Here is an 18,869-nt window from a genome sequence, read left to right on the forward strand (position 1 = left end):
ACACACAGTGGGGAGGGGAAAAAAAAAAAAAAATCATTCATCCAAAATCTTGAAGAAATACTGTACCTGGGGGGAAAGAAAAGTCAATATGTTATGGTGAACATGGTCATTTTCACACCTGTAATGCATGAAATGTGATTACTTTCTGTTAAACTTTACACTAGTCAAATTACAGTCGTCAAGGTTAAGATCCATCAGTAATAAGTAATTTGATGGCAGGCTGTTTGCACTATATCTTCTACATATTTAACTATCTTACAGAATTTTGCTAAGTCATATGACATTTGTTTGGTGCTAGAGGACCAGATCAGCATAACCAGAGAAAGGTCTAGAGTAGCGAAGTCTTAATTTAAAAAGGGCTTCTGTTTTTGGTTTTCATTTATAAACAGAAAAACTAGTAGTCTTACCTCCAAAACACCATCATCTGGTAGATCTGTACAGTGAACTGCATTCTGCACTTTGTTTTTGCCATACAAGGCACGTAATGTGTTAGGGCGGAGGTGACGTGCAATTTCCTAGGAAAATAAAGTGCAAGACTAAAACAGTGGAAAACATTTTTGTCAGGCATGACACATTTTGCACTTTTCCACTACATTCAAATAAGAGGGTAATAGCTTCATGCATGCTTATTCTAACACTGGTAAGTATTTGATGGGAAAATAAAATTTTAATCTACTTAAAAATTTGTCCAAATTTCCCTTTTAATGAATCATGTCTTCAAGGAATAGCCTGTGGTACCCAAAAGTTCAGAATAATTCGGATAAGTTCTTAAATGATCGGTAAATTATTGCAGGCACTTTTATTTGACCTCCACTTAATCTGAATAATAGCTTGTATTATTGAACAGGTCATGACAAATATATATTACATAACCATGCCATTATAGGATGTCAGAGAGACCGCACTGGTAGTTTAGAAAATTCAGGAGAAAACAGGTCCATTTTCCAATTAAAATAGTATTTACATTTTGAGGAAACTGATGCATGAATTACACCTTTAAGGGGAATGTAACTGGTTTCACATCATTCATCTAGAATAAAGACTGAAATTAAAATACTGCCATTGTATTGTGTATGACTTGGTTTTTAGATTTCAAAAACAGACTTGTACATGTTAGTTAGAGATGTAATGATTGTGGCTGATACAGGCTCCACTCTTCAGGCTCTTCATGACAAATAAGACAAGAAATTCCAAGCCAGGAGAATCACTGTTACATCGTCACCATTTACAAAAGTTCTGCAGTAGGTATATGTGGTGAAACCCTTTAAAATATACTTTTTGAGATGTGGGTAAAAGGTAAAGATTTGAATACTCTTCTTTTTCATTAGCAACATCATCAACAACCATTTGATTAAAATTTTAATTGAATACAACTACTAAAAATGGTAGAAGCTGAAATATTTACTGTACACTGTATAATTACTTGGAACAGATTACTAAACTATTGTTAAAAGCCAACATGTGACCGTAGTCATCTTTAATTTTTCTGATGCAGGCTGCTGGAAAAGCCATTAACTGAGACGATGCAGTGTTTACATAAGTGCCCTACGGCTTCCACTTACATGTAAATGGTAGTACGCATCCTGTATCACAAAGGAGTCCTTTATAAATTGCATTAACAACCCACATCTAACCTGCAACCTACTTGATAAATGCCTTTTTAATGAGCACTGTGGCGCGCAAAAGCTGCTTTCAATATAATTTGAGAGAAATAATAGGGCGCAGCAGCTGATCTGAGCTTTTAAAGCAGACTTGCAATGGTCCTCCCATCTACATATCACATTGCATGACACACCACCCTATTGATTCACCAAGGCAGATTGTCTATGGAGCTCGACTCTACACAACTAACTTGTCTGCGCCAGCACCTCGAGCTTTCACTCTCCAGTTCACTTTATAAACAACACAGACTCCAGAAAAAATGTCACATATTTTCACTTACTCGATTCCTTTTTAGAATCCACTAATTTAAGGAAAGCATTGCTGTCTGAATTCAGTTTTCCACTGCATTAAAAGTTCTAGAATTATACACAGGACTCTGTGGCTTGACAAATGTAGACTGCAATGTTTGTATAATGCAAAGAGCAAATTCCTTATATAAACCTGAAAATATACAGACTATTCTAAATATGACACAAATGTTTTCTGGGTTCAGAAAAACAATATTTTACTTGCCAACAACAAAAAAGATCCTGATTTAACCTAGAGACATCAAGGACTTGCAAGGGGGGGGGTAAAGCCAGATTACATGAAGCAAAGCAGAAATGGAGTTTAACTTTTACTAAGAAATTAGCAGACGGCTAATTGGACTGTACTCCGCACCTGCATGAGCTGAAACGGGCAAGGGTGCTGGCAAACAGCAAGGCTTTGTTTCCACCCCAGGATCCATGCCTATCTTATGACTGGGTGGGAGCCAAGGGGAGCTGGCCAGGGCTTGGCAGCTGTGACAGCTGGAGGGGTGATGGCTGATGGCTTAATGGGATCAGCAATCATGTCAGAGTGACATTGAGCTACTTTCAACCTGGCTTTTGCAGGAAGCATGGTGGGCCTGAAAGGAGAAGCTGATAAACTACATGGAGTGGCTCTTCCTGCCTCATGCCATTCACTTTCTTAAATTTAAATATTTTTATATATCACTCATAGTATCAGTTACTGTCTTTTTTTTTTTTTTTTTTTACTGTTTCTAGCAACGAGGTTATCCATCAATGTCACAAAGTTCATACGCGTCATTAATTATTATTATAAATAACTAGCATTTATCTGACACTTTTGTCCAAGGTGACTTATAAACCTAGACATACTATACTCAACTACCTATAATAAATAGTATAGTACATATATTTATTTACAGAGGAAGGCAATGTGACACACAAGCACTGACAGACTAGGGGCAATTTAGAGTCAGAAAGCCACAAACTGAAACGAAATCCACAGGGATAATATCCATGCATCAAACAGACTGAACCAGGTGGACAGTGGTAGAATAGTGATTACAGCTGCTACCTTTGGACCCAAAGGTTACAAGTTTGAATCCCACCTCAGCTGTAGTACCCTTAAGTAAGGTACTTACCCTAAATTGCGCCCATAAAATTACCCAGCTGCGTAAATGAGTAAATAATCGTAAGTTGCTTTGAAGAAAAGCACCATGGACAAACCAGGAGCGAGGCACCAGTGTTGCCCGCTGTATGACTGCATGAAAACTTGACCTGTTAAAGCTTAAATTTAGTGTAAAGACAGTACTTCATCAAGTTCTGGGTTTTCCAAGCCACATGTTATTATAAAATTTTTCTCCTTTGAGAAAAACTGTGATCATTGCAGCTGAAGAGTTCAAAAAAATCTTATCAAATTCATAGACCTGTGAAGTAAAACATCATCATCGATATTTTGGCTTGTTTTATGTTCTTTTGGCTTGCTATAGAGATAAACAGCTATGTTGATCCAAGAATTCAGAACAACATTTTTACAGTACTTTGCACTAAAACTGGACAATAAACTGGATGGTTATTGCCAATTATAATGGGCAGTGCAATTCTTGTACATCCTGTTGGGTCCCCTCTTGATTGAGTTCTTCTTCCATATTTAATCATCAACAATCAATATGTTTTTGGCTTGTTTTCCTATATGGTACTTCTGCAGAATTAGCACTAGCAAATCAACAGAAACACTTATGTATTCTAATCCTAAACCTAAAATGCAAACGAACAAGCAGACAAAATGAAATGCTACAGATAAATCACTTCTACTCATGATGTTCATGTTTTGATGTTCATGACATGCTCACATTCTCTGAAATGATGCATTTAATACTAAACCATTCATCCTTATTAGGACAGAACTAAAGGTGAACTAGTTATTTAGATCAACAGCTCATTTTATTGTTTCTGTAAATAATTTTCATAGTTTGCTTTTGAACAATAGTATTTATATTCAGTATGTGCTGACTGTTAATATAGATGTTCCATAACATACATTTTGGGTTTTACTTCCCCCTCCCTAAAAGCTTACTCAGTGAAATATGAGTGGAAACAACCATCTCCCATTTCTGCATTCTGTACTACACAATGTTGCTGCTGAAGACAGAGAGGAAGGAAGAAAGAAAGTTCTTGGTTTCCCTCTAAATGCCTTTTAAAGACTTTTTTTTAAAAAAAAAAAAAAAATTAAAAATCGAACTTTTGTTTTAAAAAGAAGTTAATATTAAAACATTTAACCCTTGCTCAGTTAAATGTGATTTTATATGACCCCTGAGACATTCTACGCAAAACGATGTTTGAAATGCACCCGAAATAGGTCTCCAAAAGGATTTTAATAGCAGCAGACACTGGCGATTGTAACCCCTCCATTAGATTACTGGTCCCTGCAGTTCAAACGAATCCAATCAGTGAGCAACATGTACTCAAGGATCAGGCGACCAGAATAACATCTACACTTAAATGTCACAATCCCCCCACAGGCACAAAGCACACACAGCAAAGGGTAAGGCTGAATTATCTTCCTGGGCATTAATAAATCAAGTCTGAAATTCATCAAACTCACCATTTGCTTTAAACTCAGAAAATTCAATTTAGTGGGCAAATTAAATTAGAGACAAAGAGCAGCTGTATAGCAAGGTTTATGCATTACTATCCACTCTGGTTTAAGAAGCCTTCATTAACCATATATTTTTTAAATATTAAAATAAATTTATTTTTAATGAAGCACCTTGGTAAATCATATCACCAGTGTCAGCACATCATCATTTCTATTATTTACAGAAAATAAACCCACTTGAAGTAGAGACGAGGATATTATTTATCTTTCAAGTACACAGACAATAAACAGATAAGTAGTAAAATAAGGACAAGACTGGAAAGACAGGCTCTGCATCAACCCCTCCAGCATTGCTGGCTGTGCTTCAACATAAAGGTCATTTTTCAGGGTACTAGCAATTTGGAGTTTGTTTTTTAAAGCCCGAACAAGGTCCTCCATGTTGTTGTGCAGTAATATTTACATTTTCTTACATGACACTGGGCTCCAAAGTACTCTGGCACAGTTATCACAGCAAATTCTGACATCAATATTTCATCTTGCAATGTCTTGACTGGGCTACAGAACACATAAGGTGGCATGTGGGATTTTTTTTTTTTTTTTTTTTAAAAAAAAAAAAAAAAGCTTGGAAACTGCATGCATTTGTTAAAGCGAGTGATGCAAAGAAGGGTAAAATTACTTAACATGAATGTTAGAAGAGTCATGATCCCCCTTATTCTCTGTAACCATTCTAAATGTTTATGGGGAGATCCATGGAACCATTGCCAGAACTAAACACTGGTTTTTTTCCCTATCAGATTAAGGATCGCAAAAACAAACTTTCAGAAGAACTGAAACATAAAAACAAGAACAATTACCAAGATGTGTTTTCACACTCATTTTGGTAACAATGCATGAGATCACAAGATGTTCATTTTGAGGGCTCAAAGAAAACATATATACAGCATGTTTTAAAACCGTTTTGTACGCACAAACCCGATAAACCGTAAGAGATATCAAAGCATAGGTACAAAAGTTTTTATGTCTCATGCAGTACGAACCTGATAAACTGAAGCAAAGCAGAAACGGGTAGAACAGAAACTTGTGGTAAAATAACTCACCGGATCGGCAGGTCCACAAAATTCCCGAAATCTCTTTGCAACGTCTGTGCCATGAATCTCCAGTGCCATACATGGTCCTGACCACAGCTCAGCCACCATACTCTGTCAGGAGGTAAATAAAACAAAACACTATATAGGCAGAAAGAAAGTAATAATGAAAGACTGTAGTAGAACAGTGACATCATGAAAAATCGACAGGTGTTAGTGGTTTTTTTTTTCTCCTTCTATCTGCAGTGAATGATTATTATAAGATTTTATGTGCTTGACCACTGTTAAAAGTTTAGATTAGGATGCTTCTGAATCTTAAAAAACAACAGGTAATACACAAGCTTTGGAAAAGTACTGCATAGGCCAGGTGCAGCTTCATCACATGACCTTTTGACAGCGTGAACTGTTCTGAGTGAGTTTTAATTGCTCAAAAGAGTTCATTCAAAAATTTAAAAATTTTAAATCAAACATTTTCAATTCAATTTTTTTTTTTTTTAAATAAAACTGAAAGTTAAATTTGCCACATTACAACAAAGTTCAAGACTATCTCAATCAGATAAAGCTGCCTGGCAAACTGCTCAGTTGAATCTCTCTTCCTGACACTCATGTCTGATGCTCTCAGCTTGGGTTCACATTTTAAATGTCACATGTTTGGGCTGGATAGTGTAGTGTATCTACAAATTGTATACCAAGTCAAGAAGTGTTAACACAGCAAAATAACTTACTCACACAGCCACACACTAAGGACAATTCAGAATCACCAATTACCCTGAAACACCTGCTTTGGACTGTGGGAGCAAACCTTCACAAACATGAAGAGAAAAATGCGAAGACTACGCACACCCAGCCGAATTTAAAACCGGTTCTGAACCCACTACCTGCCGTGCCACCGTGCATGAGAAGAAAAAGCACATTTGCATTTCTGTTCATACTGTCGTACAAAAATACACGCGGATGACGACCATGGTATCTTAAAATGGGATTCTACAGTATGACATCCCAACCCTGGAGAGAACAATAGATCCACAATATTAACAGAACTCAGAGCGGAATACTGGAGAAACTGGCTTATGTAAGGTAAATCACCAGAGGGCTGCAGTGAGAATGTGCTTAGCAGTGGGCTGGAGGACCAGCAGACACAACCTCTTCTGCTACTTTCACACTCAAACTGCACTAGAGAGTGAAGTTCTCTGAAGAGTAAACACAGCACTCCACAATGAGAATAGCTCTCTGTACTGCTGTTCTGTAGTCAAACAACAGATTCCCAGGACACAACAGAGAAGCCCAATCTGAAATCCATGATCATGAGCACAATATTACTGCTGCTTATTCTGTACTTACCGGGTATTCAGCCACAACACCTTTATATACTTCTAAGAATTCTTCAGCGTTGGCCCGATCCATGTTGAACTGTGGAGAGGGATAAAACAGGCCAGACTAAGGAGTGCTTTCAGAAGTATGCTTTTCAGTCCTTCCTGTATATGCCCAGATAAAATTTAAGACTCTGGTTACAGCCTACAAAACCATCAATGAATCTGCTCCTCAATATCTATAAGACCTAATCACTCATTACATCCAACCGGACTGTTACACTCCTCCACCTCTACCCACTTGGTGGTCTCACACACAAGAGGCCCAAAATGAAAACCAGCACGGTTTTCCATTCTGGCTCCGATGTGATGGAATGACCTCCCCCTCTCACTCAGAACTGCTGATGCCATGGTCCAGGACAATCGCTATTATACCCCAATGTATGTTCTAAACATATTGTGGAAGTGACAATAAATAACAAAGTGACTTTAAACAATAAAGTGACAATAAACAAAGTGACTTTGAATCTCTCTTTTAAGAAAGGCCTCAAAACTCACCTCTTTCAGACTAATTTCTCCCCGATCTCGTATATGCATGATAAACATGCAAATGTTTAGCCATTTTTAAATAATTTGTTGAATAATGGATAGACCTTTACGCAGTTACCGGTGTGACAAATTGACTATACCCTAGAATCACGTGTCTGCATCCAAATCTCTCCCTCTGTTGATGTAATGCGCACTGCGTATTTTTTCTCTGAGATGCATATCCTTTTTGAGGAAAGCATCTGCTAAATGAATAAACCTAAATGTAATTTTATTATAACTTTGAGCAGTCATTCTAATTATTTAAGTTTTCAGGTACAGCAAAAGAGGAGGGGAGAGAAGGAAGGGGGGAGAGAGAGGGGGGGGGAAAAAAAAAAAAAAAAAAAAAAAAAAGCTGTGTTTGGTGTACTTATTTCCCTGTCTGCATTTTAAAAGGCCCTGTCTCAATTTGAGTCACAACTATTAACATGTCTGATTTAAGCAGGCAAGTAGATAGGCCACATCACCCCAAGTCATTTTTTCTGGTTTTAGATTAGGAAAACACAGCACCACCTTAGAGGTGCCATCGCACCCAGCCCATCACATCGCCTCCTCCTGTCTTTGCAGTACAGGATCTTAGCAGCACGATGTCCTGGATCCGGAAAAGCAGAAGGTACCTGTCAGCTTCCCTCGCCCTGTCCACAACCACCGAAGTGACTCATCACTGCAGATACTAAAACTGGGAATCTCTGCCAAGTTCTTGCTCAAAGCATGTTCTCTCTCTGAACGAGATATTTCCAATTAAAAGATGCTAAAAGCGACAATGTGTTCAGCACCAGTTTTCCTCGCATTGAACAAATCCATCACAAGCCCAATGTAGCAAGTCTGTCAATAAACACTGAAGCAGAAATAATACAAAGCAGGAAGCATAATGTGTCAGCCATTATTGCCTCGCACTGTAAAAACCTGGGTTCAAATCCCTCCTCTTACTTCTGTAACCTTACCTTAATTTGCTAGAGTAAAACTCACCCAAGCATATAAATGGGTAAATAACTAAGTATCCTAACACTGCATGTGACTTGAGAAAAGCAAAATGAATAAATAAAAAATAAGAACCAAAATCAGAATCACAAATAACTTCCTAAAATTATCTAACCAAGTTAATTCAAAAGACTTATTTTTAGAAAGGGTAAATGGGCAAACATTTACAGAACTGAAAGACTTACTTGTTTTCTTTATGTTGTGAACAACTATGCAAAAACACAAAAAGCATGAAAAGGAAAAGAAATGGCACAGGACTATCCACTCATTCTTGCACATATAAATTCGTAATAGTGTTTGTGTAAGAACCTTAGAATAGACTAAGGTGGAAATGAAAGCACTCTGGAGCAATGAAGCCGCTCTTACCATCTGAAGAGCTGAGATCTCGAACCCTGCATCATTAATGGAGCTCAGGATCTTCCCAGTAAGAGCTGTGTACACAGAGGAGGATTCATCTTACTGACTAATATGGCAGAATGTACATCACCACATTTTTTACTAATGGTACCCTTTTAGAAATGCACAAGGTGTACTTTTTCCATACTGCTGTTTCCACACCTAATTTCATTACATGTAAATATGTCCAATATGTTAACAATCCATACTTCTTTCATGCAGAAAAACAAAGCACAATCTTCTTATGTGGATTTATCAAAGGTTTAGAAAACAAAAGCTAAAGAAAATATTTTTCTTACCACATCCTGTCCTATTAATGCAGTTATAAATCAGAAGGACATAAAAGACAAAGAAAAGAACTGCAGTGTGAACAAATTCCCAGTTTTATTTTCGTGTGGATTAGTTTGGAAGGGGCTATAGAAACATATTTAGAAAATAAAAATGAAGGCATTGGGAGCTCATGGTGCCTTAGGCATGGTCTTATCTAACACCCTACAATGAGCAGGGAAAGCACATTTTGCTGGCTCATATGTGAGCTTGGGGACTGCAGAAAAATTACACAAGGTTTTTCTCTTGCAATCATACTGCCCCTGCATTTGGGGGAGAGGGAGGAAAAAAAAAAAAAAAAAAAAAGTTATTTTTCCATAACTCGAGCATCATTTTACTACTTTTTTCCCCCAATCACAGCATAAACCACAGAAAACTGCCAAATGATCTAATGTGCTTGATGTTAGTTTCACTAATCCAGCCGCCAAACTCTGAATAAAGAGTGGCCTACGACTCATGGATAGAATTAGGATGTTCTTATTTGTTCCATGCTGCAACGTCGAGCAAGAGATAGTGCTGTTTTTAGGAGATAATGTTCACTGAAACTGGCTACTGCTATTATTAAGCTCTATTTACCACAGTACCATTTCCTGACCTTGTTCAAGCCTGACTTCAATGATACAGGGACTTTGGATTCTAATTTCATTATTAAAAAAAATAGTCTTTTATTGGCCGCAGTGCAAAATATTGAGTTTGAAAGTTCACAGAACAATGGGAAAGACATTATTGGCAGTAAGTACTGAAAACTTTGGCTTATTGCAAATTAATTACACTTGGGTGAGGTAAGTCTGTCTACTAGGCCTGACTAAGAAGAATAATTGGAGTTTCTCCAGCAATTACAGCTGCAATTACCATGGCAGCTTCCCAAAACATCTGGCCACAGTCTCATGGTCATAAATAAAACGACTGCTATTATAGAACCAAGGTATCTTGGACGCAACGGAAGCTAAACACAAATGCCTGGCAATTTATACGATTGTACTTAGGTTCCTGCAGATCAGGGTGCCTTTTTTACGCTTTAATACAACAATGTTAATGAGCAGTCAAATTCTGAGAGGAGGAATTGGCTCTACAACACTTCCAGGCTCAAGGACATAACTGGTTGTTAAAGCCATTCTTCTATTTTTGGTCTCAAGAACAAGAGCCTCTGCCTCTCACAGACACTTGTAGCCGTTTTAATATTACAGGCACTTTATTATCTCGGTGATTAGCCATCTCAATTAATATTAATTTTCTGCTGAAAGAGAGAGGAAAATTAAACCCTGCAAGTATTCAAAGACAGAGTATGTCATGGATCAACACTTGGGAAAAGACAAAGTAAAAAAAAAAAAAAAAAAATATATATATATATATATATATATATATATATATATATATATATCTATATATAGCAAAACCGATGGGTTTGTTCAATGATAGGGTTTTAAAAAAATAAAAAATGCAATCTACTGGAGGAATTCAAAGAAATGCTGAGACAACATACGGTTTGCTTGCAGTACAACAATGCAGGTTCCCATTACTGGGGGGAAAAAAGGAAATAGATTCAAGTGAACATGAAGCTCTCTGACGACAGCGACATGTCACAAGCTGTACACTAAATATATAGAAAAAAAGAAGTTCTCAAAGTCCAGGCTTAACATCTACATGGAAAAAAACCAAATTTATTTTTAAACCAATGGCTTCTTGCAATTCAAAACATGTATTTCGTCCATGTAAAAAAAAAAAAAAAATCCTCCTCAACTCCTATCCTCAGTCCAATATACTCCTCACTTTTAGTTACATTCACTTCTTCCTTTATGCTACTATAACAAAAAAAGCCGAACGTTACACATTAAATTTCACTTCCTAATGGTTCTGGTAATTACACAAAAATAATTTTCACCTTTTAATACTATAACAAACTCAATGTACTTCTCGCGCACGCACGCACGCACGCACGCACGCACGCACGCACGCACGCACGCAGTCTGAAAACACCTGTCCCGAGCAGGGTCACGGCAAGCTGGAGCCCAGTCCGGCAGCACAGGGCACAGGGCTGGAGGGGGACACACCCAAGACGGGACACCAGTCCATCACAAGGCACCCCAAGCGGGACTCGAACACCAGACTCACCGGAGAGCAGGACCCGACCAAGCCCGCTGCGCCACCGCACCCCCCTCCAATGCACTTCATTAATTATAAAGAGTCCATTTCAGTTACATTATGATTTCACTCTGTCTCCAGCATAATCAAAATTATGAACTGATTATGCCTGATTATGTAACTGTGAAAAATAAAGCTAACTGGATAAATATGTGGCTGTATCAAGGTGCAGCATTACCAGTGTAGTTCAGCTAAAGCTATAATTTCTAGCTGTTCTTTTTCTCTACCAAAAGCTCACTGAGCCCTGGATCTCATAAGCAAAATGTAATCCTGGCCCTAATCCTTAAATGATACCTTGGCACAGGGTGTTTTAGTGACCGGCAAATACAACGAAAAGGCAATGCACAAATCTGTGCTTGCATGTGTTTGTAGATGTTTTAGTAAGCTTCCTCACACCTTTACACAAGCCAGTGAAAAAACAGGGTAACATGCTTACAAGGCATCTATGAGATGTACGTCGCTTTGGAGAAAAGCGTCTGCTGAATGAATAAAAGTAATGTAAATGTAGAAGGCAAGACACGCTTTTAAACGTATCTATGAAAACTGAAATTCAAACAGTTTTACATGAACGATTCAAGTATTACATTCACAATAAATGTAAAGTCCCCACAATGATATGTGAACAAATATGTGTGTAGTTTTCAGTCAGATGCTATTAGAGATAGAACATGAGGGACATATTAAGTCTTACACAGCTGACAGAACGGAACTATTTATATCAATAAATAAGCAAACGTGAATTTATTACTTCATCTATTCGCCCATCAGTATCCCAGTAGCCTGCAGCCTATCCCAGCGCGATACACCCTGAATGGGACACCAGTCCATTGCAAGACAGTCTCTCTCTTTCTCACACACAAACACAACGGGCAATTTTGAATCACCATTTCCCTTGAAACATCTTGAATGTGGTCTTCCATCATTTTCTAACTAGCTGCACATTATTAGGATTCCACTACAGAAGCTTGTTTTTTTTTTTTTTTAATACATCAAACAACAAAAATTGAAATACTAGAATACGGAGTATTTTCTCATGTCAACGCAAAATTAAGAACTTATTTACTCTAGGTAACAATATTCATGTTTTAAAAGCTGTTTATATTTAGATAATTGAGTTAATTATAATTACATGTTTATACAGTACTTTGTTAGTATGAAGAGAGAAGGTAATACAGTGGTTATAACTGCCACATTGCACAAAAAGGGCCTGGGTTTTAAATAAGTAGAGTGCTCTATAAAACTAAATTGAACTGATTTATAGCTGCTTAAATTGATTGTTGTGATTTGTTGACGATGTCATTGTGATGAGAGGTTGAAGTATTCAGTTGGTTTTGATGGAAGAAACAATATACGGTAGTATTCATTGTCTCCAGGCTAATTTAGAGATTCATACACTCAATTTATCCACAAAATAACCAGACTGACATCACCGAGCTATAAAAACTTTTTCAGTTTGAGGCACCAAGTGTACATCTCTGTCACAAAATGTCGGATACAGAGTAAGTACAGCACCTGATACAAAATGCTGTAGAGAACAAAATAAAAGCTGTGGAAGACACACACACACACACACATCTTCAGAACCGCTCGTCCCATACGGGGTCACGGGGAACCGGAGCCTACCCGGCAACACAGGGCGTAAGGCCGGAGGGGGAGGGGACACACCCAGGACGGGACGCCAGTCCGTCGCAAGGCACCCCAAGCGGGACTCGAACCCCAGACCCACTGGACAGCAGGACTGTGGTCCAACCCACTGCGCCACTGCACCCCCCTGTGGAAGACAATTAGACTAAAAATGCCATATAATAATAAGCCTACTCTTGTAGTGCTTTTTTGTTGTATGGGATTCTGTTATGGGAGAGCTGAGTGTATATGACTTCATTAGATCTCACCATTCAATGGATTTCTCCATTAAGTAAAATAATAATAAAAAAAAAAAAAGATACTGGTATTTGCATTTATAATACAGTTATACATAAAACCCCGCATGATCCAGAATCAGCAACCATTTTGCCAAAGCTACATTTTTTTTGACTTATCAGCATTCATAAAAACAAATGTATTACTGAAGAAAAAAGTTTTGCTGTTTCAGTTAATATGCTTTGCAGATGCAATTCTACAGAAAAGCTTCCACAAAGATAAGGAAAAAAAAAATTGCAGACATTTGTACACTGTTTAGTTATCCATGACAGATGAATGGGATTCCCTGACAAGGCCTGTTTGGTGGTTAATGGGGCCCATTAAAGTTCACTAGCGCCCTCAAGCCATTGTCTTCCCCAAGTGGAGACACACAACTTCGAAGAAAACTAAGAGATGAGCAATGTTTAAGACTTAAACTCAGTAAATATATGCTTAGCCAAAAAAGAAAGACTCAGATTCAGCCATACCTTCAGAGATTGCATGTGGTTTGATAATGCAACATGTACAATCTGCGTACTTGGCAGTGCCGGGAGGACCACGACCTGTTGTAGACGGGAAAAAAAATTCCAGCTCCTAAAAAACAAAAATGAAAGAAGGAATTTTTTTCTTTTAAGAAAAGAAAATCAAAAAAACATACAAAGTACACATGAGAAGTGAAAGGGTTCAACACAATTAAATATCAAAATTAGTTAACTACAATTATTTGCCTACCCTTGCAGCCGATGCCAAGGCATCCGAGCCGTGCCCCGCGTTTCTTGTGCCATCGGTGCCGAAGCGAGCCCGCAAGCTTTCTGGAGCTTCTTTTCGAGCAGCGTCGGAGTCCGTTGGGCCCAGGAGCTTCCTCCAAACGGACACTGCCTCTTCTCCCATGAGCTCCATTGCAATAAGTGGACCAGACGTCACAAACTGCATGAGGTTGCTATAATCAGGAGAGATCACTTGTTCTGGGTGTATAAAATTCAGAAACTACATTTGTTCATTTAGGTGATGCTTTTCTCCAAAGCAACTTACAATGTTAATCCACATACAATTACTCACCCATTTGGGTAATTTTTAATGGCGCAATTTAGGGTAAAGTACCTTGCTTAAGGGTACTATAGCTGGAGGTGAAACTCAAACCCGTGACCTTTGAGTCCAAAGGCAGCAACGCTAACCAGTACACTAGCAGATGTCCACAGTTACGTCATATTTTGTAACGATTAATTTTATACCCTGCGTGTAGTAAACAACATGAGAATCAAAGTAAGGCTGCCATATTACAGAATCTACATTTTATATATGTGTGTGTCTGTATTAATCTCCTGCTTCATTAATAAAGAAAATAAATGCACCGCCTTCAGAAAAGCACTGTAAAGAAGCAACTGTTCTCTGAATCAGGTAGTGTAACGATGCTGCAAAGTCAAGGCAATGTCAAAGAATTGCTGATGGCAACAGTGCTGGACCCCGTGTGCTTCAGTCCATGCCCTTCAGCTCAACACGAGTCAATCATTCATCCTGACAACACTTACTTAAAGAAAGGTTTTGACTGATGTTCTGTGTAGAAGTCTGCAGCTTGTTTCCTGCAAGATGGGTGAGAGGTAATGTAAGGGCTAGTACTTGAGTGATTAAGTGAACCCTACAGTTTTTCTACCCACTGTCACCTCCACCGCCTGCGGACGCATGTTAGGTAAGGAATCACATGCACTTTGGACACTCCCCTTCTTGTGGCTGTGTAAGCAGTTTTCACAGATGGAGGATTTAATACAAACTGCCATATACATCAACATTTATGATTATCAGATCAAACATTTTAAAATGACCATTAAGAGGACTAATCACAATATATCTTGCATCTTCATATAACCATCAGTACAAGTTAAGATACATGCTGCTAAATGTGGGACGGGGACACACACACACACACACACACACACACACAACAGTATGATAAACTGGTACTTTGCTATATGTTGTAAATGGGTTAAAATTCAGGTTGATGATGCAGGGTTTAAGGACTGATTAATTCATTACACATAGTAACACTAGAAAATACCAAAATTTCTTAATAAAATTAAGTTTGGTTTGCACTGATCTACAGCAATGGAATTTGTTTATAACAACAGATCTCAATCACTAACTTTCAGTACCTTTCAGATTAGGAAACAGACTATTTTGATTCCGACAAGACCGAAGTTGTGTTGCAAGGCTATAAACTTGCTCTCAGTATAACAAAGTCAGATGGAGAAAGTTATTTCAACTTATCAACACCCCTTTTCTTACCAAGACAGGGTCACCATTTTTGCTTTTGTAATGGTCAAGTTCGCATCATATATTGACTGGATGATATCTCCCACCTTCAGCAGAGCATCTGGCTTTATCACCCCCAGTGTTCTAGAAGATAAAGAAATATTTATTAAAAGTTCAGCAATAAGTTCACCGGAACAGGGGGAACATGGTGATGATGAGCACGCTGCACTTAGACACGATGTTATATAAACACCTTCTAGAACGTACTTAAAAGAAAATATCCATTACAATCAATGGAGTACAAGGAAAAGTGTGAATTCTTGCAAGAAGAGCAAAATTAAGTATTTGGTATTCTGCATAAGTTGTGCTGCTGACTCTAAACCATGCTGCTCGAGCACCTAAAGATGCAGTTATGAATAGAATTAAATTAACTGCACATTCAGAATCCATCATAACAGAAGAATATTTACCTATATACAGAAAACCTTATATGAAGAAGAGAAACACCACAGTGTGGTAAATACTAAACGTGTTAGATCTTAAATGTTTCTTTTAAAGCTGAATGTGTGTTGGAGACAAGCTGAGTTATGTGCTTCCATGGCAATGGACTGACAATCTGAAGGGCAAAGTGGTGGTGAAAAAGTTTGCGGTTCACCTTTCTGTCTTGCTTCCCAGCTTGTTGGCTGTGTACTGGTCGCCGTAGTCTATCAGGTTGAGCTGACGAGAGAACACATTCACACGGTTGCCCACAAAGAGGTCCTCTTCGCGAAGCTCCTCATACTGGGTCCGTCTTAAAAAGAGCCGCTGGTTTTTAACATCAAACTGCCCCGTGGAGAAAGAAATATGATATTGGGGTATAAACCTGGGGTGAACTCTTAGAGAAGATTCACACATTGTCAGTTTTTTCCTTCACCCTTTCCCCATGTGAACTTATAGATACGCAGTAAAAATCTTTTAGAAAATATAATCTTTTTCAAGCTCAAAAGTATAATAATGCTTTTGAACAAGATAAAAGTATCAAATACATAAAATTCAATAACACACCATAACAAAGGAAATAGGTACACTGGCAGCCAAAAATTTAAAGAGAAATTAAATTTAGTTAGAAAAAAAATTTTGAAAATCATCATCCATTTCAGACAAAACCCATTTATATAAAAGAAATGTGCTGTAATTCACTGATATTACAATCATCAGTTACAGCAAATAGAGGAGTATGCATGTGGAAATGGACTAAATTTAAATACTATTCCAAATCATATTGATCATTGTTATATGCACCATAAGCCCAAGCACTTTAACCTCATACATATTTCACTTCCGATCTGATTTGTTTAAATAGATGATCCAAATCAATCATGAGCCTCCTGCAAATACGCCCACATATATGTTCTTATATATTAATGTTTGATTAGCCTGCATCTCAGATATATCTTTTCTGCACAATACAGGCAGGCAATGAGTGTGAGCAGATCATAGAAATCCTTCATGCAGACAATACCATCTCTACGGATCCATCTTTCGGGTAGAAGAGCAGCTGGTAGCGTCGAAGCAGAGTAGCTGTCGGGTCGTACCACTCAGCCAGGAAGGCAAAACGCTCCTCCTGGGAAGGAAGAGGGACGCACAGATTTGAAACTGCAGGAACCACATGCTTAGGGAAGCACTTAAGCAGGAAATGAACATAAGCACAATATGCAAACTCATGTCAATGTAATCTGCCTGGAATGAGGACATGTACTCTGTGGCACTTACAAAATACAAAAGTGTGGGTCTTTGCTAATGGGGAAAAATAAAGAAGAAAAATTAAATAAAAATAAATAAAAGAGAAAAACATGTGAGTTGTTGATAACCAGAATAGCCAAACATTTAAGAGATAGCATAATACTGACAAGAAAAAAAAGAAAAAAAAAAAAAAAAAGCTCCATCATCAAAAAATAGAATAAGTAGAAAGAAGTTAACCCCAGTTAGAGCAGAACCACCGAGATGCTGCAGGCTACATCAACACTATATAGTTAACAGACTCTGCCACCTTGTGGCCATAAGGCGAAATGTTGCGTGAGGAAACATCTACTCAAACGTTTATCCAGGAAAAGCCGAGAGAAATGTGCTAGATTCGTACTTAAAATAATTTTGAAACATCTTACGTTGGCAAGATTATTATTTCCGTCTGTAACAATGTACCTGAAGATGGATTAAAGCGCAAAAATGACTGGCTTTGTGCTGAAAGCAGTACAATACCGATACGTCACTCCGCTGCCAGAAGTTTATCATTTTATGTTGGAATTTCACACATAATACCCTTTAGACCGAATACATGATGGTTGTCAGGAGCAAGCTTTTCTCTGTGCCGCACAAACGACTCTTCCACCGTGAAAAGGTTCACAGTCCCTCAATCATATAAGCGTAAAAAATACAGGCGCATCATGATCATGATCACGATCGTGTCAAAAACCCGCTTCAGTCACACCTGTGACTTCCTAACACGCGAGCAGAAAAAAAGGTCACCGTGTATTCTGTGTTTACTAAACACGGGGACGGACAGTTCCCTCCTTGATCTTGCAGAACATACAGCAGCTACAAAGTTTCCGTTTGTCAGTGAAACGGTCACACGGCACTTCGACTCGAGTGTCCGACGCGCGCAGCGCGAGCGTGAATGCCGCTCCCTGAACTCCACCGCAGTGCAGCATCTCTGCAGCGCCCGCGCCCTCGTCCGCAATCGGCCGCCGCAGTACCGCTAATACACCCGCCACGGTGTCCCGCCGTGAGACAAATTAACCATTTTGAAATCCCACCATACAAAACCAAAATATAAAAATGCGCTTTACCATTTCAGACGAAGTGAGCTTTGCAGTTAGGGGCTTAAGTTGCTAACAGTGATCTCGTCTGTGTGTGTGTGACAAGCTTCGTAACCATAACAACCCGGTAACATACAGGAAAAAAATTACGCAAAGTAACTTTATATCTCTGCTTAGTATTTGGGGGCAAATATTTAAACTATACATAAACTGTATTTTGAATATTGAAATAAATAAAACCAAACTAAATTAATAAAAAACCAAAATAACACACGCGTGACCCGGAAGTAATTCTTGATCTTTGCGTGACACTGAAGTTTAAATTTTCAAAAAAAAGTGGAAAAAAAAGAGGTGGTTCTGTCTTCGGTATTATTAGTACATAAACGTTGCATTTGACCACAATTGTACTTCTGGTGGATTAATGAAGATACACTTTTTTTAGAATATACACATGTATTTCAACCCTACATCGTTTGACGTGTCACGGTGGAGCAGAACCGACACGAGGGTGGTCCTGGTGCCTCGTGCTTCCCGGGTTTTTTTTTTTGCGGAAGTGGATTCGACTCCGGCACTGT

General features: G+C 38.3%; 1 protein-coding gene across 2 annotated transcripts; it reads right to left on the reverse strand.

Moving 5' to 3' along the window:
* Window positions 1-8: 8 nt before the first annotated feature.
* On the reverse strand, window positions 9-18,490 carry nme7 (NME/NM23 family member 7). 2 transcript variants are annotated; one of them, XM_029257896.1, is made up of 12 exons: window positions 18,325-18,490; window positions 17,001-17,102; window positions 16,155-16,321; window positions 15,533-15,643; window positions 14,782-14,832; window positions 13,985-14,192; window positions 13,741-13,846; window positions 8,855-8,919; window positions 6,954-7,022; window positions 5,625-5,726; window positions 408-515; window positions 9-66 (listed from the first exon to the last, which is right to left on the reverse strand). In XM_029257896.1, exons 1-12 carry the CDS (start codon window positions 18,325-18,327, stop codon window positions 34-36), a joined length of 1,125 nt encoding a protein of 374 aa, XP_029113729.1. In that variant the 5' UTR covers window positions 18,328-18,490; the 3' UTR covers window positions 9-33. The 2 variants fall into 2 exon arrangements, with proteins under 2 accessions (XP_029113729.1, XP_029113728.1); XM_029257895.1 differs by lacking the exon at window positions 9-66 and having other exon boundaries at window positions 74-515; window positions 18,325-18,488.
* Window positions 18,491-18,869: the final 379 nt, after the last annotated feature.

Source organism: Scleropages formosus, chromosome 14 (assembly GCF_900964775.1).
Source record: "Scleropages formosus chromosome 14, fSclFor1.1, whole genome shotgun sequence".
Classification (NCBI taxonomy): domain Eukaryota; kingdom Metazoa; phylum Chordata; class Actinopteri; order Osteoglossiformes; family Osteoglossidae; genus Scleropages; species Scleropages formosus.

Coding starts and splice junctions, on each gene's coding strand:
- nme7 (XM_029257895.1), bottom strand. Junction 16,322..17,000: donor AAGATGGATCCGTAGAGATG/GTATTGTCTGCA, acceptor TCCACGGGGCAG/TTTGATGTTAAAAACCAGCG. Junction 15,644..16,154: donor CTGGGAAGCAAGACAGAAAG/GTGAACCGCAAA, acceptor TTTATCTTCTAG/AACACTGGGGGTGATAAAGC.